Here is a 24,474-nt window from a genome sequence, read left to right on the forward strand (position 1 = left end):
GGCTGGGCTGCATCCTACCAGCCAGGAGCCTTGGAAGGATTTTCTCTTGAGCATCTTTCTATGAGCTCATTTCAGAGAGAGATTTTCAAGGAAAATTGACAGCTGATGACTATGGGAAGATGTTTTCAAAAGGAGAAACAATTTACAATAATTAGAAATTTATAAAATGTCTTTAAACATGGTGGTAATAGGGATAAGAAAACACTTGCTGCAATGTAATCAGTTATTAGCAGCTGATCATTTATCTCCATGGATAGTTGCTGCTGGTACATGAGACACGTAATAAAAGGACTCTTGATTAACTAATTTGAATATCTTTTGAGAACAAATTCTGAGTTCTCTTTTTTTCTCTCCATTGTAACGGATCCGTACATCTGCGAGATAAACACTGAATGAATATGGAAATGAATCTGCTTCGGGAAGCCTCACCCTCCACCACTCCCGGCGCAGTCCCAGCCCTGGCCTTGGGAAGTCTTATGTGTGGCTGAGGGAACTGGGGTTGTTTAGTCTGCAGAAGAGGAGGCTGAGGGGAGACCTCATTGCTTTCAACAACTCCCTGAAAGGAGGTTGCAGCAGGTTGGTCTCCTCTCCCTGGTATCAGGTGATAAGTGAGAGGAAATGGCCTGAAATTGTGTCAGGGGAGGTTGAGGTTGGAGATAAGAAAAATTTTTTTCCTGCAAAAGTGGTCAGGGATTGGAACAGGCTGCCCAGGGAGGAGGTGGAGTCACCATCCCTGGAGGTGTTTAAGAAACGTGTTGCCATGGCACTTTGGGACATGGTTCAATGGCTGTGGTGGTGTTGGGTTGATAGTTGGACTTGATGATCTTAGAAATCTTTTCCAACCCAAATCTTTCTATGATTCTAAGTTGCTCTAATAGATGTGATAAGGAAGGGGCCTTAATGAAACCAATTGGGAGAAGATCAGGTTGTGGGATGCAGGAGAAACATGGGGGGTGCATTTGGAGTTGGAGTTGTTGGGATGCAGGATGCGGGCAGGCAGGCGAGGCTATTCCCCCCTGTCAGCCTCTCTTTGGGAGCAGAGTGGTGAAACTCCAGGACACTGGAGCTGCCCATGAGCAGCCACCAGTACAACACATGTGATGGCATCCCTTGATATATGGGTTCTTTAAAAGCAGAGCCTTTTCCTATCCTCCTGGGAATGGAAATCTGATGCGTGCCTCAAATCTCTGCCCTCTGCGAGATCCCATTACAGCTCCTTTGATAACATGCTCTAAACCCTGATTCCATTTTAGATGCCAAGACCTCAATGAATTACAGAATCTCAGCATGGTGGGGGTTGGAAGGGACCTCTGGGAATCATCCAGTCCAACCCTCTTGCTAAAGCAGGGACACCCAGAGCAGGTTGCCCTGTATCACAATGTCCAATTGGCTTTGGAATCTCTCCAGAGAAGGAGACTTCACGACCTCTCTGGGCAGCCTGCTCCAGGGCTCTGGCACCCTCACACCAAAGAAGTTTCTCTTCATGTTCAGATAGAACCTCCTGCGTTCCACTTTGTGCCTGTTACCCCTTGTCCTGTCACTGGGAACCACTGACAAGAGTCTGTCCCCACCCTCTTGCCCCCCATGGGCCTTTTAGCTCTTGCTGAGCATTGAGCAGATCCCCTCTCAGTCTGCTCTTCTCCTGGCTCAACAACCTCGGGGCTCTCAGCCTTTGCTCCTCACAGAGATGCTCCAGGCCCCTCAGCATCTTTGTAACCTCCACTGGACTCTCTCCAGTAGTTCCCTGTCTCTCTTGAACTGGGGAGCCCAGAACTGGACCGAGTACTTCAGATGTGGCCCCAGTAGTGCAGAGTAGAGGTAGAGGAGACCCTCTCTCAACCTGCTGGCCTCACTTTTCTTGATGCACCCCAGGAGACCATTGTCCCTCTTTGCTGTGAGGACACATTACTGGCTCATGGCCAGCTTGTCCAGCTTATGACTCAGCATCTGCACTACAGGACCATGCATGGAGGGCAAAGCACAGGGGAGGCTGCGGGGGGTGTTAACTGAGGTCTGGTCTCAGCCTCCTCCAGCTCCCAGCCCACTGCACCAGCCACCAGTGAACCGAATGTGGCTTAAGAGCAGCTCCTGCAAGTTATTCATCGCCTTCAGCCACTAATGGGCTCCTTTCAACTCCTTCTCCCTCCTCCCAAATGTTGTGGTTCATGTGGTGGCTGACAGCAGATTCCTTTTGGCAGCAGGAGCCCCAAATATTTTATAGTTTTGCGTTATTTTCTTCTCAGGATCCCAGTTTTTGCCTTCTCTCTTTTCTCCCTTTTCCTTTTGCCTCCATCCCTGGTTGGATCATGCCATGGTTCCATCTCTGTCACCCAGTATCAGTGAAGCTACTGAGAGCCAAGGTGCTGGATACAGGGACAGGAATATGATGCTTGAAGATGCTGGCACTGCTCCTCCTCAGTCGTATTTACTGCAGCAAGGAGCAAAGTCCACATAGCTGTGGATGCAGTTTACAGGTAATTAAACTCAGCTTGGTGAGGATTTAAACATTAATATTGATGCTAAAGTTTTTAATAAAATATAGGTGGAGAGAGAGTGAGAGAAAGAACGATCGATTTCGAGAGGCTTTTTATTTTTTCCTTTCTCCTGCTTTATTGTCATGGGGAAGGGTTGATATATTGGTGAGCATGAAACAAGGATGTCCTCTGCTGGCACAGTGGGCTGCAGATGAGGACAGATGATCCCAAAAAAGGACGAGTTGTGTCCAGTTCTCCCAGTTCAAGAGAGACAGGGAACTACTGCAGAGAGAGTCCAGTGGAGGCTACAAAGGTGCTGAGGGGCCTGGAGCATCTCTGAGAAGATGCTGAGAGCCTCTGAGAGCCACTGAGAGCCCTGGGGCTGTTGAACCTGGAGAAGAGCAGCCTGAGAGGGAATCCTATCAATGCTCAGTAAGAGCTAAAGGACCTGTGGGGGGCAAGAGGATGGGGCCAGACTCTTGTCAGTGGTGCTTAGCCACAGACAAGGGGCAGTGGGCACAAACTGGAACCCAGGAGGTTCCATCTGAACATGAGGAGAAACTTCTTTGGTGTGAGGGTGCCAGAGCCCTGGAGCAGGCTGCCCAGAGAGGTTGTGAAGTCTCCTTCTCTGGAGAGATTCCAAGCCCACCTCAACATTACAGTCCTGAACAACCTGCTCTGCATGACCATGCTTTAACAGGGGGCCTGGACTGGATCATCTCCAGCCCCTGCCATGTTGAGGTTCTGTGATAAACAACAAAAATGCATTTGGGACTGATCTGTATGGCAAGGTCATTCCTGACCCTTCCCCTCTGAGCATCCTCTGTGGTGGGCACAGGCTCAGCCCGGTGCTTGAGGGCAACGTCTGCTTCTTGGGAATGGTGTTGAGCCTCCAAGGTTTGCACACCCACATCTCTATCTCCATCACATCCGGATCAAGACCCAACCCCACTGACTACACCACTGCCCATGTGTCTGGCTTGTGTTACCAGCATCGCTCCTCTTCCTCGCATAGTCCCAGTGGGTCCAGGATGAGGGTCCTGGAGGTCCCCTGATCTCACTGCAGTCATCCCTTCCTCAAGCCATGTTTCCGTACTGCACCAAAAGGCCATTAAAAAGCTGCTGATGGCCGTTTTTCACTCCCTGCTTCTCTGTATACACACAGGACTGGGGTTTATCTGCTTTCTCGCCAATATTTTTTTATATAACAGTGAAATATTTATATTGTCCAATAAAAGGCAGTAAGCCGGCAATCTCCTGCAAATTCATTGGAGACCAGGAGCTTCGCTGGCTGCGTTTCGCACCCGCCGCTGACCCCTGGTAATTGGCTCCATACATCTTTAGCATCCTGGATTTACATAGGGTGTAGGGGGTGATAGATGGCGGGGCTCACCCCGCCTGCCCCACAGTACATCTACCAGGGGATGGTGGTGGCCACTGTGTGCTGTCTCTTCTCCTGTTGTGCATCCCACCACAGCACGGCCAGGTGGGATTTTAGTGATGCTAGGGAGGAAGCAATCCCCTGTGATTCAGGCAGTTGTGGCTTAAATCCCCTGTGGTGCAAAGCTGGCTCCATGCTGAGTGTGGAGGTCACAGCCTGGAGGTCTTGCAGCCAGGACCAGCTGAGGTGGCAGCTCCTTCCCTTACAAACCCAATTTGCCCTAAAAGTGCCTGTTTTGGGAGCCAGGTGGGGATACCCACAGCGGATGAGTTGAGGACGGGACATTCATCGCTGGCCACCAAGCCCCACACTGGCACTGCCCAACCTCCAGCACCATCACCTTGGCCCTCAATTTATCAAAAAGCAATTAATAGGCTCCCCGCTCCCTGCTCAGGTTTTACGGTTCCTGTCTCTTCCCGCCGACTGCAGGGCAGTAATTAGAGGCTGTCTAATGAGGTTTCCACGGCGGGGATACGTTCTCTCGCCATATCTCCCCAGCAGACAAAGGCTTTGCAACCCTTTATGGTGCCAGAAGGAATTTTTTTTTCTGGCTGTTTTCACCATGATAGAAACCAGACAGGGTCCAGGGCATCCCCTAGCACAGCCTGGCTGTGGGATTTACCAGTGAGCACCCAAGAGGTTGCAACGCATTGCATCAAACTCAGCATTTTTCCTTTTTTTTTTTTTTTTTTTGCTATCCACCAAAATTAAAAAGCCATCTATATCTTAAACCCTTATTTATGAACATTTAAGTGTAAGTAAGTCATCGTTGGATGGCTTCCCTCCCTGCTGATGGATGGAATCTGGCACTGGGGTGGACCGGGAGGGAAATCTGGCAATACAATATGCTGTGCTTGACTATTTTGACACTCGGAGTGCGATGTTTTTTTTACAGTTACTGATGAGCTTATGGCACTGCTCCTTTTGGAGAAGCGTGGAGGAGGCTGGGGCTGAGAATATTGATTAGCCAGCTCCTGATTATCTCAACAACCCTCTCTGCTTGCCTTTTCTTTTGCAGGGAATACAGAATTTCTTCAACTATTCATATAAACCCCCTTGTCAATACTGCCAACGCACCCTGGCTGCGCCACACAGAGCAGAAGCAGGCTGTGGGAATTATATTCCTGCAATCTTAAACCCCCAACCTTACTAAAGCACCTTTATTTTTTTTTTCCCTTCCCCCTCCTTTTTTATTTTTTTCTCCTCCTCCTTTTGTTTTTGTTTTGTTCCAGAAGGAGCTTCGTTCCACTGCCTCGGTTCTGGCAGCATGGTGAGGGGAAGTGCAGGGTCTCAGAAACATTTAATTGAACTCAGCTGGGAATTAAAGAAAATGTACCTGAGGTAGTGGAGATTTGCTGGTGGGGAATTAACTCAGCAGGAGGGTGGATTTCCCACCCTGGCAACTAGATTTTTGAGAACTGACTGAGATCAATCCCAGAATCCCAGCATGGTGGGTGTTGCAAGGGGCCTCTGGAGATCATCCAGTCCAACCCCCTGCTAAAGCAGGGTCACCCACAGCAGGTCGTGTAGGATCACAATGTCCAGGTGGGTTTGGAATCTCTCCAGAGAAGCTGACCCTACAACCTCTCTGGGCAGTCTGCTCCAGGGCTCCAGCAAAGAATTTTCACCTCACATTCAGATGGAACCTGCTGGGTTCCAGTTTGTGCCCATTGCCCCTTGTCCTGTTAGTGGGCACCACTGACAAGAGTCTGGTCATATCCTCTTGATGGCAACCCTTTAGCTGTTGCTGAGCATTGATCAGATCCCCTCTCAGTCTGCTCTTCTCCAGGGTAAAAATCCCCAGGTGTTTCAAGGTTGCTCCTCACAGAGGTGCTCCAGGCCACTGGATCATGGTGAGCTTCTTGTCCCTCAGCACTTGTAGGTCTTTCTCCATGGAGCTTCTTTCCAGCACCTGCAAGTCAACCCCTCACCTGTACTGGTGCAGGGGTTTATTCCTCCCCAAGTGCAGGATTCTGCACTTGCCCTTGTTGAACTTCCTGAGATTTCTCTCTGTCCAGCTCTCCAGAAGGGCAGCTAATTAGCCACAAAGCCAAATTACAGCCTCTACCCTTGGGTTATGTGGAACTTCTGTCTCTTGCTGACTCCAGTATCTCCATTGGATGGACAGATCTGGGTCCTGATGGGGACAGAGGGACTTTGTGAGAAGATGAAGCATGCTCCTGGATGCCTCCTAGCAGCATGGGAGGAAGCTTTGGGTTTTGAGGAGTTTATAAAAAGCAAACGTTGAGCATTCAGTACTGTTCAAGATGCTGGCACCCAGCTCACAGCCCAGATGGGGGGAGATGGGTTGGTTATGATAAAAAAAAAGTAATATAAAATTAAAAAAAGACGTGAAGGGAGGAAAAAAAAGAGCAATTCTAAAATAGCTTTTCTTGGAGGCTGTTTGGGGAGGGGTGTTCTCTGCCTGCCTGGGTGGGAGGAAAAACTGGCAACCTTATGGGGGGATGCTGAAAGGAGAGGGGAGTGGGCAGGACCTGCCTTTGCTCCCAGATGATCCCATCCCACCCCATTGGCTCCTGGAAGGGTTGAAACAAGAAGGGATGAGCCCTGGGAGGGACGGACTGGATCTGACTTGGTGTGGCCAAGGCACAGGGTCGTAGTCCTCAACCCCTGAGAGGTTTCTGCAGCTGATGAAATCTGTCTGCTTTGCCTCCTGGAGAGTGCTGAGTGATCCTTATGCCACACTTGTGTAGGGGTATGGGCAAGGCCCTGTTGCTAACAAGCTGATTTACCCTGCAGGACACCAGGGATGGTGTCAGAAAGGAGAAGGAGCCATCATTGCCAGGAGGTGCCATGGAGTGATTAGGAAGTGCTGTGTAGTGGCCAGGAGATGCTGTGGAAAGGCCGTGAGATGCCAGAGTATTAGCAGGAGGTGTCATAGTGTGGTCTGGGGGGTGCCATGGTGTGTCAGGAGATGCTGTTGATGTGACTGGAAGGTGCCACAGCATGGCTAGGAGATGGTATGATGTGACCAGGCGGTGCCATGGAGTGGCCAGGAGGTGCCACAGCATGGTCAGGAGATGCCATGACATGTGCAGGATGCACCAGATGAGGTTGTAACAGGCAATCTAAGGAAGAGCCAAGCACTGGGGTGGGACTGCATGTTCCTAGCCCACCACATTGCTGCAGAAGGCATCTCACTTCCTTGTCCAGGCTGACCCCAGGTGCTCCCGAACCCCATGACCCTACCAAATCCCTGACTGCTCTGTGAATACCTTGGCTTTGGTTCTGGATGCTGGTGAGATGTGTTGCACTTTAGGATACCTCTTCTTCTCCCTGATTTCCTAACACTCTCTCTTCAGGGGCTGCTTTCTCAGCTCCTCTAATGTGCTTCGATGGAAGCCCCTGGAGAGCTGCTGGCACTCGGAGCTTGCCGGCAGCGACACATTAGGATCTGTCATCTGCTGAGCATTACCTGGTTTTAAATCTGCCTCTTTGGAGCTACGGAAACTGCATAAGAAAATATTAAAGTAAACAATAAGTGGATTTATACAAATGCTCCTGATTTCCATATTTTTCATCACTTCATTTTATTACAGGGTTTACTGATACGCTCATTTATTTATAGGGCCATCCAGTATTGATTCATTCCGATGCACTATGCATAAACACATAAAAGAGAGTGATAACAATAGGAATACATTTTCAGTCCTTTAAATACTGCATTTTTTTTCAGATAGTCTTCATTAGATCTGCTCCATGAGCGTGAGTGATGTCCTTTGGGGAGCCCCAGCCTGTCCCCCAACCTGAGCAGCTCAGGATGGGGGGTTTATAGGGCTGGGAGAGTGGGATGTGATTCCCAGCTCGGCTGCCTACCTCTCCCCTCCCAAGGTGTTTTTTTCCACAGGACGTTTTAGGAGATTTTATCCCAAAAAGTGGATTCCAGTGTCTTGAGGCTGGGTTTCTTGGTTGCTTTTGTGCCAGGTGGCGTGGGATGGGGACTTGAGTGCTGTGGGGGGCAAGACTCCCAGGGGGCTTGCAGACTCTTTTTTTGATCCTCCTGTTTCCCCCCTTTTTTATCTTTTTTTTCTCTTTTTCTATTTGTCTCCTTTGATTTTTCCTTTTTTTTAGTTGTCTTCTTTTCCCACTCCTTCTTCTCCCTCCCCCCACCCCAGCTTTTTTCTTTTTTTTCCCTTTTTTCCTCTTTTCCCTTCTTTTCCTTTTCTCGCACTTTTAAAATATCTTGCCCTTTTTCTGTATTCTCTTTTCCCCTCCATTTCCCCCATCTTCCCCTCTTTCCCCCCTTTTCCACTCTTTCCCCCACCTTCCCCTCTTTTTTCTTTATTTCCTCTTCTTTTTCCTTCCTTTTCCCCTTCCCCCCTTCTTTCTCCCTTAGTTATCCTTCTATTTTCCCCTTTTTCTTTTTTTTCTGTTTTATTTTTCCTTTTTCATCTTTTCCTCCCTCCTTTTTCCCCCTTCTATCCCTTCTTTTTCCAACTTTTCTCCTCTTTTCCCCCTCCTTCTTCTTTTCTTCCCCCTCTTCCTCCCCTTTTTTTTTCTCTTCCCTCCCCCTTTTTATTTTCTCTTTCCCCCCTCTTTTCCCCATTTTTAACACATTTCTCTAGTACATTCCACCTCACATCCCACTTTCCAGCACTTCCACAAACATTTACCTGGGAGAGCAGAGTGCTCCATCCCTTGCTTCCCGGAGGGATCTTGGAAAAGCTGGCTGATGAAGACAGAGCCATTTCCCTCTGCTCCTCCTTCTACATGGGAAAGGAAAAACTAAAATAATGTTCAGATCTTAACCCAGCTGGCAGTGGATGGACCCTGTGGACCATTTCTCCCTGCCATTCCCAAACACATCCCCGATACATTTAGGCTCCCATAGCCTTCCTCCCTCTCTATATTTTTTTTCTCTTGAGGAAAGGGGATTGGAGCCAGGAGGATAGATTTTACCCAGAGTGACTAAACCCAGCTTTTATTTCCTGCCTCGATTATCTCGAGGGCAGCTTCTTTCTCTCACCAGAAGCTGTCCGTGACGGCGCTTTCATGGCAACAGCTTGAGACGGCCAAAGTTTGAATCTCCTTGCGACGGAGAAAAGAGCAAAGCGAAAGCCCTGCTAATTACAAAAGTTGCTTTATGAAAGATAATTCAAAGCAATAATTTAGCAAACATAATCAAGTAGCGCAGATGGGGATTTTGATGAATAGTTTGCAACATGCAATTAGCAGCTCTTGCAGTTACATATCATTAACCCTCAGAGCACAAAAATTATTTTCTCATTATTAGATGAAAAGGTAAAATTAAGCTGACTAGACAGTAAAGGAACAAACTACAATTAATTACCTTCATTTATTACAGTCATTATTTTAAACTTTTTTTTTTTAAACTCTGATAGATAGATGAAAACATCTAAATTAAAAGTTTTGTTCTGCTAAGCGCGAGGTGAAACTTGGAGATGCTCAGGGAGCACCCATCAGTGCTGGGGGTGCTGGGGCTAGCCCAGCTTTATCCTAGCTCCATCCTGTCTCCATCCTGAACCTGGGGACCACTGGGAACCCCCTCCTCACCCCATTTCATTCATGACAAGGATGCAGAGCCCCAGACATCTCTGCCCAGCTCCTCTGCCACTCTACACTTAGGTCACCCAGGGAATTTTGTGGAGTTTTGCAGGAAAATAGTTTTGTGGACTTGCAGGAAATCTGGTCTTTCTGGGAATTAACCTTTTTGTGCCAGTGGCCAGAAATCATCTTGCTCCTTTGAGTTGCTTTGGGTTTGGTGCTGAAGCTTTTTATTTTGGCGTGTGTGTCAGTAGCAGATGGTTTGGAGTTGCCAACTGTCAGCAAATGCACTGAAAAAATAAATGAAGAAGAAAAATGGAAATAAAAAAATGAAGGAAATAAAAAAGGAAGGAGGGGGAAAAGAAGGGGGGAAAGGAAAAAAAGAAAGAATTAAAAAAGAAAGAAAAAAATCAACTAAATCAGCCAGTGAGAAGGAAGTGTATTAAGTTACATCTCTGAGGATAGTAAAATAAGGTTGGAATATTTTCCCTTCTTGCAACGTGGTGGCAAGAGGTTATAGCTCACCACAGGCTGGGTGTCAGGAAGAGGCTTACCAAGGGAATCCTGTGGTGTGGAGAAAGGGAAAAGCCCTGGCACCTTCTCCTGGCGCCATCTGGGTCAGGATGCTGTGGAAAAAGGGGGGGAAATGAATCCAATGAGCTGAGCATCCTCTGCCTGTGTTGGCAGGAACTTTGCCAAAGCATCGTTGAACTTGTCAGGAAGTATTACAACAAAATTAAGAACCAGCAGCAATTTTCATGTGTTCAGGACCCTGAGCTTTATGAAGTAAATTATTAATGCATTTTTTTCTCTGTTAAGCAGTTATGTGCAGCACTCTCGCTGCATTTCTCATTAGAAATAACATCATCTGAAGAACTTCGATTGATTCTTTCTCTCTTTTTTTTTTCTTTTTTAATCTCTGAATCAGGAACGTGAACAACATATTTCTGTGACGTTCCCTTTAACTAGAATTTTCAGGCTTTATTTTTATATTATTGATCTTTTTGGCCTCCTGAAAATGGGCTGAGCTGGTGCTGCTTTCAGAGGGGTGGGCAGGGGGTCGGAATGGGGGAGTGTGATGAGTCTGTGAAAGTGTGATGGGTCTGTGTGATGGATCTATGAGTGTGTGTTGGGTCTGGGAGGGTGTGAGTGGTCTGTGGATGTGTGCTGGGTCTGTGGATGTGTGATGGACCTGTGAGAGTGTGCAAAGGGTTTGTGTGAGTGTGTGATGAGGGTGTGAGTGGGCTCCCCAGTTCCAGAGAGGCAGAGAGAGTCCAGTGGAGGCTCTGAAGATGCTGAGGGGACTGAAGCATCTCTGTGAGAAGGAAAGGCTGAGAGACCTGGGGGTGTTTAGCCTGGAGAAGAGCAGCCTGAGAGGGGATCTGCTCAAAGCTCAGCAAGAGCTACAGGACCTGTGGGGGGCAAGAGGATGGGGTCAGACTCTTTTCGGTGGCACCTGGTAACAGGACAAGGGACAATGGGCACAAACTGGAAACCAGGAAGTTTCACTTAAACATCTCCCCAAGGACAGCAGCTTCCTTCCAGCTCTCTCCCCTCACTCCTCTACAACACTCCAGCTCTCCCCAACTTCTTCACACATCAGAAAAAAAAAAAAAAAAAAAAAAAAGAAAGAAAGATGGAGGGAAAAGCGAGGAAAATAGCAAAGGCTCGAATGTTATTTTTTCATCAGTTTTCTTCAACATTTGGGGTCTCTGCTGCCTCTTTCTCCCCCGACAGCTGTTCCTCTCTGCTGAAAAAGAGCTCATTTGTGGTTTACTGCTACCACTATTTAGATGGAAATAACCCACTACTTATCCTGCACTTGATCTCATGGATATAAGAATAAACTCAGCGCCGGTGTGATGCAAATCCCGCGCCTTTGGAGGGGAGCTGCTCAGACATTCGGTCCCGGCCGCCGTGCTGGGAGGAGGATCGGCTGTGCCGGGGGAGTTTTACCATTTTGTCAGTCAATTATAATAATATTTCTGCTTCCAAATGTTTAAAAAGTTGGCTTCAGAAGGTATAATCATGGCACAGAGGCCAGCCTGACAATAGTAATTAATTAGGCTATTACACATTCTACAGTGATAATTGCTTTGCTGGAAAGTCACCAGCCATGAAAAGGACCCAGCGCGTAAATGTAATTTATCACACAGCAGCGATCCCGCGCCGCTGCCGTGCCTCACCTTGAGCCCGTGGATGCTGTGGAAGGGAGATGGAGGGGGGGAAAATAGGGATTAATAGTATGTGGATATATAATGTGGAGGCAGAGCTTTGTGGGCAGAGGGAGAGTGGCTGGTGGCGGGTTTGCCATCTCTGATGGGCATTGCATTGATGAGGGGAGCGGGGATGATGCCATCCTGACCCTGCTGAGCCATGAGTATTCAGCTCCCCCATTTTTAGCCTTTTTCTCCTCTTTTTAGTAGGGTGCTGGTGATGTTGCTCCTTCAGATGGGGGTGTACAGGGTTTCCTGACCCTGCTGAGCCAGGGCTGCTTGTGGGGACATTCACATCTACCATTTTTCACAGATTCATAGATTCGTAGAATGGTTTGGGTTGGAAGGGACCTTCAAGATCACCTATTTCCAACCCCCCTGCATGGGTAGGGACACCTTCTAGTAGACCAGGTTGCTGAAGGCCCCATCCAGCCTTGCCTTTAACACCTACAGGGAGGGAGCATCCATGATGTCCCTGGGCAACCTGTTCCAATATCTCACCACCCTCACTGTAAAGAATTTATTCTTAATGTCTACTCCAAATCTACCATCCTCAAGCTTTAGCCATTTTCTCCTCCTTTTAGCAGGATGTTGGTGATGTTGCTCTCTCAGATGAGGGTACAGGGTTTGGTCCCGACTTCTGTCACAAAAAAGCAAGGATCTGGGGGTTTTTATAACAAAATCTTGATTTCAGGGCTAATGTGGGCTTTTTCTGGATATTTATTCAGCTGTATATGAGGAATGACAGTGTGGTTTAGATTGGATATTAGGAAAAATTTCTTCCCTGAAAGGGTTCTCAAGCCCTGGATCAGGCTGCCCAGGGAAGCGGTGGAATCTCCATCCCTGAAGGGATTTAAAAGCCATGGAAATGTGATGCCAAGGGACATGGTTTAGTGGTAACCTGGAGTACTGGGTTAACAGTTAGACTTGATAATCTCAAAAGAATCATGATTCCATCTTCTCTGAGGTGGCATCCACCAAAGGGTGCAGAGCAAAGGGGCAGCCCTGATGTGTTCTCACCTCTCTGTCACCTGTGCCTGCCACCCATGCAGCCCCAACCTGTGCCAGCAGGGAGGTACTGGCCCAAGCCTATCAGCTGGGCTGTTTGTGTGGAATTTTATTCCTGAAGTCACTTCATAGGGCCAAAGTATTTTCCAAGAGGAAACTTTGAAGCCTATTCCTCTCCTCAGCAATCCCCGTGGAGATCTGAGAATCCTCTACTGGGAATATTGTGGCTCCAGGGTGGGCAGGAGCCTGCAGCAACCCCACACTGTGCTCCCATGAACCTCACCTCTCTATGGGATCACTGGGGACAGTCCAACTTTCCATCAAGTTCATGTGAGGGCTTGACCCACCACTCAGCCCAGCTCCAGCTCCAGCTCCAGCTCTAGCTCCAGCTCTAGCTCCATCCTGGGAGATGCATGTGTAACACTTTCCCACCCATTAACTACCATCAGCAACTTAACTGAAGCCATCAGACCTGCAGTTTCCTGCATAACATCTGGGGCTATTTCATCATAGAAGGCATTTGGGGACCATTTCATCAGCTCTTGCCCTGTCCTGCTGTGCAAATACCCTTGGATGAATTAAGCTCAGGGGGTCATAAAGGGTTGATGCCATGGAGCTCCCCAACACAAGCTGACAGTGGCAGGACAAGAAGAAATGGTCTCAAGTGGTGTCAAGGGTGGTTTGGGTTGAATATTAGGAAAAATTTCTTCCCAGAAAGGATTCTCAGGCACTGGAACAGTCTGCCCACTGAGGTGCTGGAGTCACTATCCTTGGAGGGATTTAAAAGACTCATGGAAGTGGTGCTGAGGGATATGGTTTAGTGGTAGCAGCTTGGCACTAGTGGTGGTGCAATTGCAAGCTCTTTGTGAGCAGTTGGACTTGATGATCTCAAAGGCTTCTTCCAACCTCAACAGTTCTATGATTCTGTGGTTCTCTGAACATCCTGATGGATTCTATGGTTCTATGAACACCCCAACAGATGCCCTGGCAGGGTTCCCAGTGCCACCTCAGTGCTGGTGGGTTCAGTAAGCAGGATTCCATCCTGCTGCTATACACGGGCAGTGCCGCTCACTGCTTGCTGCTTCCCCCCCTCTCTTCCCTTCTTTACTATTATTATTTTAAAGCACCCTGAAGCCAAGCATTTTTGTAGAACACTGAAGGAAAGCCCCCAGATTCCTCCTCCACTGGAAATGCACGCAGAGAAAGTAGGTTTGTGTACGAGAGGCTATAAAAAGCCTGGCTTATACAATTTTAACAATAGAAAAATGATCTTTGTGCTCCAGTGCCTGTGAGTGGGGAAGAAGAAGGCGGTTTGCTCAGGTGGCTTCTGGCTTACAAATGAGTGCCTTGCATTGTCTTTGAATGACAAACCAGTGCCAGCTGGGCAGGTGGGGAGAGCCAGGAGCTCTACCAGCACTGAGGAGGAAAAGCTCCAGCACAGGAGCTGCCACTGGGCCGAGGTGTGAAGTTTGGCCTTTGTGTGATAATTAGCCTACCAGTGGCTTAGGAGGGGTTTAACTGACTAGTCTGCCTTGTCCACCATCACTCCCATGTCCTTCTCCATTGAGTTGCTGCCCAGGAGGTCAGCGCCTCACTTGTACTGGTGCAGGTGGTTATTCCTCCGCAGGTGCAGGACTCTACATTTGCCATTGTTGAACTTCATGAGGTTCCCCTCTGCCCAACTCTCCAGCCTATCCAGGTTTGATCCATTTGGGGTCAGTTTGGCATTTTCCAGTTGAGAACGGGTCACCTTTACCCCTGGCTGCTGTGCCTGTTGTGGCAGGGACGCAGATCCCTGTGTGCCACCAGCAGCCAGTCCCTTTTCAAATAGGGTTGGATGTGCTGAGGTTGGAAGGGATCCCTTGGGCAACAAAGTACACTGGGGCCCGGTGGGCAGCAGCAGCCCCCTCCCTGTGGTGTCCACGTGCCTTGAAAAATTAAGGGGAGTAAATGATTCATGCTCATAAATATTGGATGGGAGCGGGTGGCAGATTAATCTCTTGTTGGGTTATTAGCGATGCCACATGCCCTCTCCCCACCCAGCCCAGGCCAGCAGCACTGGCACCTGGGCAGGGACATGAGCATGAGGAGATGTCCCCATCCCGGCATGAGCATCGCTTCTGCTCGTGGATCATGCTGGGAGAGGGTGTCTGGGGAGGTGCCGCATGCTGGTTGCGACCCAGCAAGCACAACAATGGGCAGGCTGCTTTATTTCTTATTTAAGCGCCGACATTAAATTATAATTTTCATTTACTCAGAGCACATCAATGATTCAGGGCGACGTGACATGGCAGCGGCGCGAGGAGTTTAGCCACAGGCAGTGAGCGGCTGCAGGGGGCACTGAGCTGTGCCAGCAGGGGACCCGTGGGCCGGTCATGGGTGGCACCAGTCCTTGAGGCCCAGGAGAGCTGTTTTTCTCCTCCAAACCCATCTCTGAGCCTCCTTTTCCATCTCCCTGCAGGTGATCTCACTCAGTAACAGAAGCAAGGAGGCTGAGACGGCTTTCCTGAGCGTGTACAAGCAATTAATCCAAGCTCCAGGTAAGCAACACGGTGGTGACCTGGCTGCCTAACAAGTTGCGTGCCAGTGCCAAGAGGAGCCAGTGAGGACCGCGGCAGGGCTACCCTCCCCATCCCCGGTGTGGCCGGCGTCGCCGACCTCTGCTCGCTGCATGGTGCTCTGGAGATCCCAGCCGAAGAGAGGAGTGGAAACAGCTTTTGCCATCGCTGTGTTTCAGCCCCTCAGCCAAATGCATCTTGACATTAGGAAAGGAATACATTTGCTCAGCCCTTGTAATAACACTGCGGCTATCCCCAGTTGTCTGTTTGACGGTAAGTTAACCGAAGCGGCCGAGCGCTGGCTCGCAGCATGGCTCCTGCCACTGGCTGTCACCAGTTCAATGCTGTGTTGGGGTGTTCCCCTGCCTCCATCTGGGGCACCGCTCAAAGCGGGATACTGAGGCACAGGGCAGCTCTGAGGCTTGTGTTGGTGGAGTTGGTGCTAGGGCTGGGTGAGGGGCTGTGGGTGAGGGGCTAGGAACCCCCTTCCCACTTCTCCCCACGTCCCCACCATGGGCTCTGCCATGCTCTGAGTTGGGGGGGTGGCTGTGGCACGTAGCATCCCCTGGCACGGCAAGGAGGGAGAGATGCAAACTGCTGAAGATGCGCAGAAGGGCTCCTGCAGGGCCACTAATTCATTTTCCAGACATTTAGGAATAACAAAATGTTTTAATGATTTCTTAGGGGAATTAGGGAGACATATTTTTGTCCTCATTAAATTTTCTCCTGTGCTACAAGAACCCAATGTCAGCTCGGCTTCCAGAACCCAGTTATCTTCTTTCCCCACCTCCCCACGCTCACCCACCATGTTCCTCCTGCCTCCCCACCTCAAAACTGGTCCCCTGTGATCTCTGTACCCCTCCTCTGCCTCCTCGCTTCTCTCTGCTCTTTTCCAGCACCCACCTCTTGCTTCCCTCTCCCCAGACCCTCCCCAGCCTGGTATTTTGTCCCCGTCTGTTACATGTCCATGTGTCTTTCGACAGGCAAACTCTTTGTGGAACACTTTCCAAGCACCACATAAGTCCTGATTCAACATTTTTTTGCTTTGAATGGCTGCTGTCAACACAAATCTCTGGCAGAGACTGTAACGGAGCCTGATTGCTCAGCAAGTATTTTGATAAGTGAGCTGGCTGTGTGTCTGTAATTACGGGAGAAAACCGTAAATCTTTTGGATATTGTTCACACAGATGTGGCGTGAAGGGAAGGGGGGGGAAGCAGTAAAATGTGGTAAAAGCATAATTAATGTCATTGTTGTTGGGGATGATTTGATTTAAGGCTGACGTTGACTCATGGAGGGATTCGTTGGACGTGTTTGAGCAGTTTGGGATGGGGTGATGGAGGAGATGGTACCCTGGTGGAAGAGCTGGCAGAACTATGGATGTGCCATACACACACCACAGATGAATTGTGCAGGCACCGCAGATGCCCCCTGGGTGGCCTGTGCTCTTCTCAGAGCCGGGCAGCAGCATGGAGATGTCACCCTTTAGCTCCTGGCACAGAGACCTCTGTTGAAGGCTGAGTCAAGTAGCCATGCCATGGCACAGGGCTGAGCTGCTGGTCCTCAGGCACAGTGCTCCCTGGAGCTGTGCATGCTCAGGAGAAGGTGACGAGCACCCATCTCGCCCTCACATCGCCTCAAGCTGCTCCAGTGGCTGTGTGGTGCAGTGATGAGGATGTCCAGGATCAGCAGCCCAGACCTACTCCAACACAGGGAAAAGCTGCGAGCTCCAATTCCCTGTGTCAGCGCTGGGGTACCAGCAGGGACCCCTGCCTGCTCTCATCCCTGCTGCAGCATTGCCAGTGCCAAAGAAGGACGGCCAATAACGCCAGCTAGTGGCAGCCCTGGTTGTAACTGTAGTGTGTACGTACAGTGAGTGAGCGTGTGGAGCAGTGGGTGCCTGGGTAGAAGGTTCTTTGCGACACAGACTTGCTGATTCCCACATGAGCTGCCTCTGCCATTGGTGGGTGATGCCATGCTGTGGCACCCAGATGCAGTGCTGGAGTGTGTGGCACCCTGACCTCCTGTTTTGTCACATGCCTCTCTCGTGTCACCCATCATCTGGTTGTGTGGCCAGTGAATCACTGCTGCTCAGCTGTCCCATTTACTCTACCCAGTCCTGAGGGTGGCCAGGACCCATAGAGGGTCTGTCCCGTGTCATGGGCAGTGTAGTGAGTCCTCCCCTGTGGCTCAAAGCGTGACAGCATGTGGCATCCGTGATTCCTCAGTGTGAGCAGGTGATGTGCTTGGTTTTGAGGGCTTTCACTCTCCAACCCTGCAGCAGGAGGGTTTGTCTGCAAGCAGTGTGAGCACAGCGTGAGCACAGTGAGATCTTGGTGAGAGCTTGGTGCCTGGTCCTGGCACCCTTTGGTGCATCTGGACTCCTCACATGTGGTGGTAGAGATGTCTCCACACCAGCCAGGTGGACAGAGCAGAGCTGGAGCACAACTTACGCTTTTCCCTGCTGAAAGCTCCACTCCTGACCACTTCATCCCAGTATATCAGCTCCAACTGGGATGCAGCATACTGGGGGATCACCCTGGTTGTATTTTGGTGGTGGAACTGTGGTTTGTGGGATGGAAAATGCTGACCCAAGAAAAATCCCCAGAGCCTTGTGCCTTGGCCAGTTCCTGCTGTATCATTTCTCATCACAGAGGTGGGATAGGTTGCCCATGCAGATCAGACAGGTCCTGGCCTGGCCTTTATCTCTGTGGAGGTGGCTTGTGGGTTGTGGGAGTGCTGGGGACACCCTCCAGCCCCTGACACCTGTGAGCTGAGGCCCTGGAGCGTAGAGTTTAATTAGCCATATCGTTAGCTCAGCTCAGCTCAGCTCAGCTTGTGTACTTATGAGTGTTACTAATGGCAGTGGGAGCATCCAGTCTGGTTGGGGCTGTGCCATGTTGCCGTGACCCTCCCTTTGATGGTGAACTCCTGCATCCTTGGGGGGCAACCAGCCTGTTGGATGCCAGGCTGTGGCATGCTGTGAGCCAAAGGGTGGCATGAGAGGCCAGGAGGGTCCCAGATGGAGTAGAGTGCCTGTTTCAGTGCTAAAACTGTCAGTGTGCTGGTAGGGCTCAGCACCCACCTCTGGATGTGTCCTTGTGGTTGGGATCCTGACACAAACCTCTTATCCCAGCCTATCTACAAGGTCTCTGTGATGTCCAGCAGAAATAAGGGGCCACAATCCCTGTGGAGAGGGATTCTTGGAGGCTTTTGGCATTAGCGTGTTGGGTTTAGCAGTTGCTGGTCCTGCAGGGAAGCCACTTGGTGGGTGCTGTGGTGGGGCCCTGAACCACACGGCAGCAATGCTGCAGGATGGGAGGGCAGTGGCAGCTCGGGGGGACCCCCAAACTCTATACTGGGGGGCACATGTCTTGGGTTCTCAAGGAGCATCCATGCTGGACACTTGCAGCAAGGATCATGGTCTAAATCCTTCATCTTTCACATTCACCCCAAAGACGCCTGGTGCAGAGGTTGGGCAAGTGCAAGTGCAGTCCCAGACCACCCCAAACCCCATGGTGGCACCAGACTCCCTTCATCCCGCCCTGCTGCCATCTCAGACGGGGACTTGCTGAGCAGAAGAGCTGCTCCATGTCCTGTTTGGAGCAGAATCAGCCAGTTGTTTGATTCTTTCTCCATCATCCTTATTATTTTTTACCCTTGGGTGCCTGCCATGCATCCATGCCATACAGTAGCACTCCCAGCTCCATCCCACTTCCATGTTTGACTAACTTTTTGACCTTGGAGAATTCAGATATATTTTCTTTCCTCTTCTTTTCTTAAAAAAAAAAAAAACCAACAAAACAAAACCAAAACGCAACTCCAAACCTATATTAACCTGGCTCAATAGGAGGCATTTTCCTGAACTTATTAAAAAATCCAGACTTGTAAATTAATTTGTTCGTGTTGTACAATGGCAGTGCAGATGGACTCATTAGCATGCACACAACAAATAATTATAGATGAATTTTTAGCTGGCCTGCTTAATGGGCTTGCTGGGTTAATTATGTCAATGTATAATTACATCAGCCCTGGGAGACATAATGGCACACCCTGCTGAGCAGACACTAGCTAATGATGGTGTAATGCTGACAGAGGGAAGACGGACGGCTCAGAATGCACCTGCTTACCTCGGCACAAACCACCATTGTCTGTGCCCAAACTGGCCAGCACTGGTGGCACTGGGACCACTGGGGATTTGGGGGTTACTGGCTCATGGCACTGGGGCCACCAGGGTTGCAGGTGCCACACATTCACTTGGGAAGGTGATGCCCCCCCTGCAGCCTCACCAACAACCAGGGTTGGTGATGGAAAGCATGGGGATCAAGGGGTGTCCCAATGCCACCCAGCATCATGGGAGGGTACCTGATCTGGTTTGAAGCAAGGTGTGGAGAGTGGCTGCCCTAAGGTGGGCAGCAGGTCCCCAGGGAAGTGGGAAAGGGTCAGTGTTGGCATCCCTGCAGCTCAACACCGCATCCCATGTCCTGCAGACCCTGCTCCTGTGCTGGAGGCTGCCCGGAACCTGGAGGATCGGCTGCAGCAGCTGCAGCGCCTCGAGCCTGAGCCATCCCCACTGAAGGACCTCAGCCGCCCCTGGAAGAAGCACCCAGAGCTCATCATCGCCAAAGGTACCATCCAGCACCAGCTAACCCATCAGACAAGGGTGGCAGTGGCAGTTCCCAGCCAGGTTCCCCTACATGCCCCTGAGCATCACCAGGATGCAGCAGGTCTGGGGGCCAGGACTTGTCCCCTGGTCCGTGATCCAGGCTTGGTGGCCATTGCCATTGTCCCCAGCATGGCTGTGTGAAATTTGTCTGTCCCCCCGCAGAGTGCAGAGACAGGACATCGCCGGCCGCTGGGCTTGCAGTGGCAGCTGAGCCTCCGCTCTCCAACACTGACAGCAAAGCACCGTGCACAGAAACCTTGCTGCAGAGAGATGAAGCAGAAAAGCAAAAGTACGTGAGTACAGGGAACAGGGACGATTTGGGGAGCTCTGTCCCCACTGCTGTGTCCTGTCTGTCCTTCCCTCTCCACCTTCTTCACTATCTGGGTTAAGAGCAAACTCATCCTGTCCAGAAACCTGATACACAGTCCTGGGTGTTCTGAGTGCCCCTCCTCCACTCCTCCACTACCCATCCATCCATCGATCCATCCATCCATCTCTCAGAAAGAGTGGGCAGGCATTGGAATAAGTTTCCCAAGGAGGTGATGGAGTCACTGTCCCTGGAGGTGTTCAAGAAATGTGTGGATATGGCACTTTGGGGTATGATTTAATGGCCATGGTGGTGTTAGGTTGAAGGTTGAACATAAAGGTGTCTTCCACCCAAAACAATTCTATGATTCTATCATCCATCCATCCCTCCCTACCTGATCCCACGTTGGTTTTGGGCAGTAGTGGATGTAGGCAAAGCCAGCCAGGTCCCTCCAGCCAGCCCTTTGCACCATCTCCTTAATATATGTCTTTGCTTGGTCAAATGGACAATGGGTTCAGTTCCAGTTTGGGGATGAACCTCGTTAAATGGCCTTTTAATTTGGAAGCTCCTGACTTTCTCCAGCACCTTCATTGTTATTCCCTAACATATTGCACTGGGAAATAAATGAGGAATCTTTAAACCCTAAATTGCAGATCTCTGCAAGTAAGTTCCTGGCAAGTGCAGGCTATAAATAATGCAGAATAACTTTTCCCTGATTGCTTCCCCCCCAGTTAATTACCAGCGAGGAGGGTTGCCATATCTCCTATCAGAGGGGGCTCAGCCCCAGGGATCAGGACCATTTTTAGCCCAAAGTGAATTTTTTTACACCCAGGGCTATAAAACCCTTAACATTGGAATAACATGGCTTGAACTCATCCTGGTATCCACCAGCATGTCTTCCACAGTGTCAGCAAGCAATGGGGTAGAGTCTTCATGTGCTCTGGCATGGCTGTGAAGTTGGCATGGCTGTGGTACCACCAGCTCATCACTGATGCCTGTCTCTCACAGGGGACTGCAGGAAGCACAGGTCACTTTGGCTGCTCGGCTTGGGGAGGCAGAGGAGAAGATCAAAGTGCTCCATGCGGGTAGGGAAGCCAGGGCAGGGGCCACTGGCCGTGGGAGGGCAAACCCTGACCCTGCAGGTCACCCTTCTCTTCCTCTTCCCAGCATTGAAGGCGACCCAGACAGAGCTGCTGGAGCTGCGGTGTAAATACGATGAGGAAGCTGCATCCAAGTAAGTCAAAGGTGATGCTCAGTCATGCCCAGAGGCTGTTGGTGTGCCTGAGGCTGAGCTGAGCCACTTGCAGCAGTGCTGGGATGTCCCTGTGGTGCTTCTAAATGGCTCAAGGAGCTGAGTTAATTTAAGCGATCACAGCAGCATCCCAAGTCACAGGGTCTCCCTGCGTGTGAAATGTCAGCCTGTGACCTCAGCTGCAGAGCTCACTCACTTGTCATGGAGGTCTATGCTCATGCCTCTTTGCCTGCTGATCCCTCTTCCTTTCTTGTCACAGGGCTGATGAAGTAGCCATGATCATGACAAACCTCGAAAAAGCCAACCAGGTGAGCTAGGAGATGACTTTCCAGCCAACACAGGGCATGTATCTTGCTTCTCTCCCACTGTGCTTAGCCACAGGCTCTGGGGCTGATGGAGTTCACCCCACAGAACTCAGGTGCTGCACCCACCACAGCAACCCAAGCACCCACACAGCCTGGTATATCTGCCCCCAAAAATAGTATGAAGTGGACAAGTTCCAAGACTGGGAAGCCCTAACAAAGGGAGGCTCTCATTTCCTTCATCATTGGCTCCTCCAAACCTGCCCACTGGAACCTACTGCCCTGTGCTGGGGATCATTGGTGCATTTGGGCTTCTACCAGGCTCCATTTTGGCTGCTGGAGCTGGTGTTGGTCACCTCCAGCCTCTCCGCAGTGCTTTAGGGCATAACTGACCCCAGCCTGATGTTGCTTTCCGGTGTAATTACTTCTGGTCCTGTCCAGTCCTATTCATTAGCTTTATTTAATTCTGAAAATGTAGGTACAAATAAATGTGTGTGCATAATAAAAGAGGCTTAAAGAGCAGTTCCCATGGACATTCAGCCTTTTGGGTGGAGAAAAGAAGTGTCCTAGAGGTGGGCTGGAGCTGAGTGCCCATGGATTGGAACTGGGAACTGTATTAGGATGTAGGGAGCTGAAATAACACTGGGAGGGGCTTCTGTTGTTGGTGGTGGGATGCTCAGGAGAGATGTGGGTCAGTGCAGGTCCTGGGGCCCCACTCTGCCCGGTATGGAGTGGGATGAGCTGCAGGTGCCCAGCCTGATGTGCTTTCTGCTCTCTTGCAGCGAGCGGAGGCGGCACAGAGGGAGGTGGAGAGCTTGCGGGAGCAGCTGGCGGCCGTCAATAGCTCCCTGCGCCTGGCCTGCTGCTCCCCAATGGGCACTGCTGGGGTGAGAGCACCCTCTCAGGGCAGAACCCCAGTGGGGCTGGCAGCATCCTCTCATGGCCAGCAGCACCCAGGGCTGGGAGCACCCTCTCAGGACCACCCTTTCAGGACCAACAGCACCCCATCTTGGCCAGCAGCACTCCCATCTTGACTGGCAGCACCACATCCTGGCCAGCAGCATCTGTCACAGCCAGGAGCACCCGTCATAGCTAGGAGCACCCCATAGCACTCAGAAACACCCCACTCTTTCAGGGGCACCCTTTTGCATTCAGGAGCATCCATTATGTTAAGGAGCAAGACCAAAATGGCTATGACCATGGCGTTTTTCCACCATGGAGGTGGTAGCATTGGCCATGCCCGATCTGCAGCTCCAGCCTCCTTCAGGGAGGCGCTTGTGGACCCCCATAGCACCTGGGACACCTGTAAGGGCAAAGGAAAAGTCTGTCACTTCCCTAGGTCACCCTGGGTCCCCATGCCACAGGACCGAGTCCTGGGCTCACCTGATTTTGTGGGGACACGTCTGGTGGGGTGGGTAGCCCATATCCCCGTGCTAGTACCCCGGGAGCTGATGGTATCCCCTCTCCCGGCAGGACAAAGTGAACTATTCCATGTGCTCAGGGTCAAGGCTGGAGGCTGCTCTGGCTGCCAAGGACCGGGAGATCCTGCGGCTCCTGAAGGACATCCAGCACCTCCAGAGCTCACTGCAGGAACTGGAGGAGTCCTCTGCCAACCAGATTGCCGAGCTGGAGGGGCAGCTGGCTGCCAAGAATGAAGCCATCGAGGTACACCCATGGGGCCTGGGGGTTTTCCAGGGAGCGGGTCTCTGGGTTCAGCTGTGCTGAGTGCGTACTGGGAACCAGCTGCGAGGACTCTTCTCTGTTCCATAGAAGCTGGAGGAGAAGCTGCAGGCGCAGGCAGACTACGAGGAGATCAAAACAGAGCTGAGGTATGGCTTGATCACCGTCCCTGCCTGCTGCCTTGTACCCTGGCTGTCTGGGTGCTGCTGGCACCCGTGGCACACTCAATCTGGAGAAGAGAGACCTTGTGGCCTTAGAGGAGCAAATAAGAAAGATGGGGACAGACGTTTCAGCAGGGCCTGTTGTGACAGGACAAGGGGTGATAGGGTTTAAACTAAAAGGGGAGATTTAGACTAGAGAGAAGGAAGACATTTTTTACACTGAGGATGGTGAGATACTGGCCCAGGTTGCTTAGAGAAGTGGTAGGTGCCCTGTTGCTGAAACCGTTCCAGGTCAGGTTGTCTGGGGCTCTGAGCAACCTGCTCTAGTTGCAGTTGGTCTAAGTGACCTTTAAAGGTCCCTTCCAACTTAATTCTGTGATTCTATGATTCTGTGAAAAGCTGTGCCCACCAAGTCACCCCTCTTGTCTCTCTCCCAGCATCCTGAAGGCGATGAAGGTGGCTTCTGCCAGCTGCAGCCTTCCCCAGGCAAGTGCCACAGTGGGTGCCGACCTGCTCGCCAGGCTGGAGCACACGTGCCAGCCCTGCCGCCGGTGCCTCCACCACCCTTTCCCATCTCGGCTTGGCTCCTTGCAGAGCATATCAAAGGCGGAGGAGGCCCTGCTCCTAGGGAAGGAGGCTTTCTACCCCTCCCAGAAGTACCTGCTGGAGAAGCCCAACCTCCTGGCTAACACTGGTAGGGTCACCGGAATCTCCAATCCTTCTGGGACCACCCTTGCTGGCAGGGCTGGATCCTGCCCCGGCTGTGGGAAGCAGCCCAGAGCCAGCAGTGGGGTGGAGGGATGGACAAGGGGTGGGATGTCACCTGGGGGAGCCGAGGCAGGAGCTGCTTCACTGCAGGGCTGTGCTGGGGCTACTGGCCAGGGG

General features: G+C 50.8%; 1 protein-coding gene across 1 annotated transcript in view; it reads left to right on the forward strand.

The window, feature by feature from the left end:
- The first annotated feature begins 2,396 nt into the window (after nt 1-2,396).
- CUX2 (cut like homeobox 2) overlaps nt 2,397-24,474 on the forward strand; it is a 30,424-nt gene continuing 8,346 nt past the window's right edge. Inside the window, exons 1-11 of the mRNA XM_054392921.1 lie at nt 2,397-2,474; nt 15,127-15,205; nt 19,712-19,849; nt 20,050-20,176; nt 21,203-21,279; nt 21,362-21,428; nt 21,706-21,754; nt 22,531-22,635; nt 23,222-23,413; nt 23,519-23,577; nt 24,027-24,283. Coding sequence (XP_054248896.1) covers nt 2,397-2,474; nt 15,127-15,205; nt 19,712-19,849; nt 20,050-20,176; nt 21,203-21,279; nt 21,362-21,428; nt 21,706-21,754; nt 22,531-22,635; nt 23,222-23,413; nt 23,519-23,577; nt 24,027-24,283 — 1,228 coding nt within the window. The remainder of the gene's footprint in view (nt 2,475-15,126; nt 15,206-19,711; nt 19,850-20,049; nt 20,177-21,202; nt 21,280-21,361; nt 21,429-21,705; nt 21,755-22,530; nt 22,636-23,221; nt 23,414-23,518; nt 23,578-24,026; nt 24,284-24,474) is intronic.

This window comes from Indicator indicator, chromosome 26, assembly GCF_027791375.1.
Source record: "Indicator indicator isolate 239-I01 chromosome 26, UM_Iind_1.1, whole genome shotgun sequence".
Classification (NCBI taxonomy): domain Eukaryota; kingdom Metazoa; phylum Chordata; class Aves; order Piciformes; family Indicatoridae; genus Indicator; species Indicator indicator.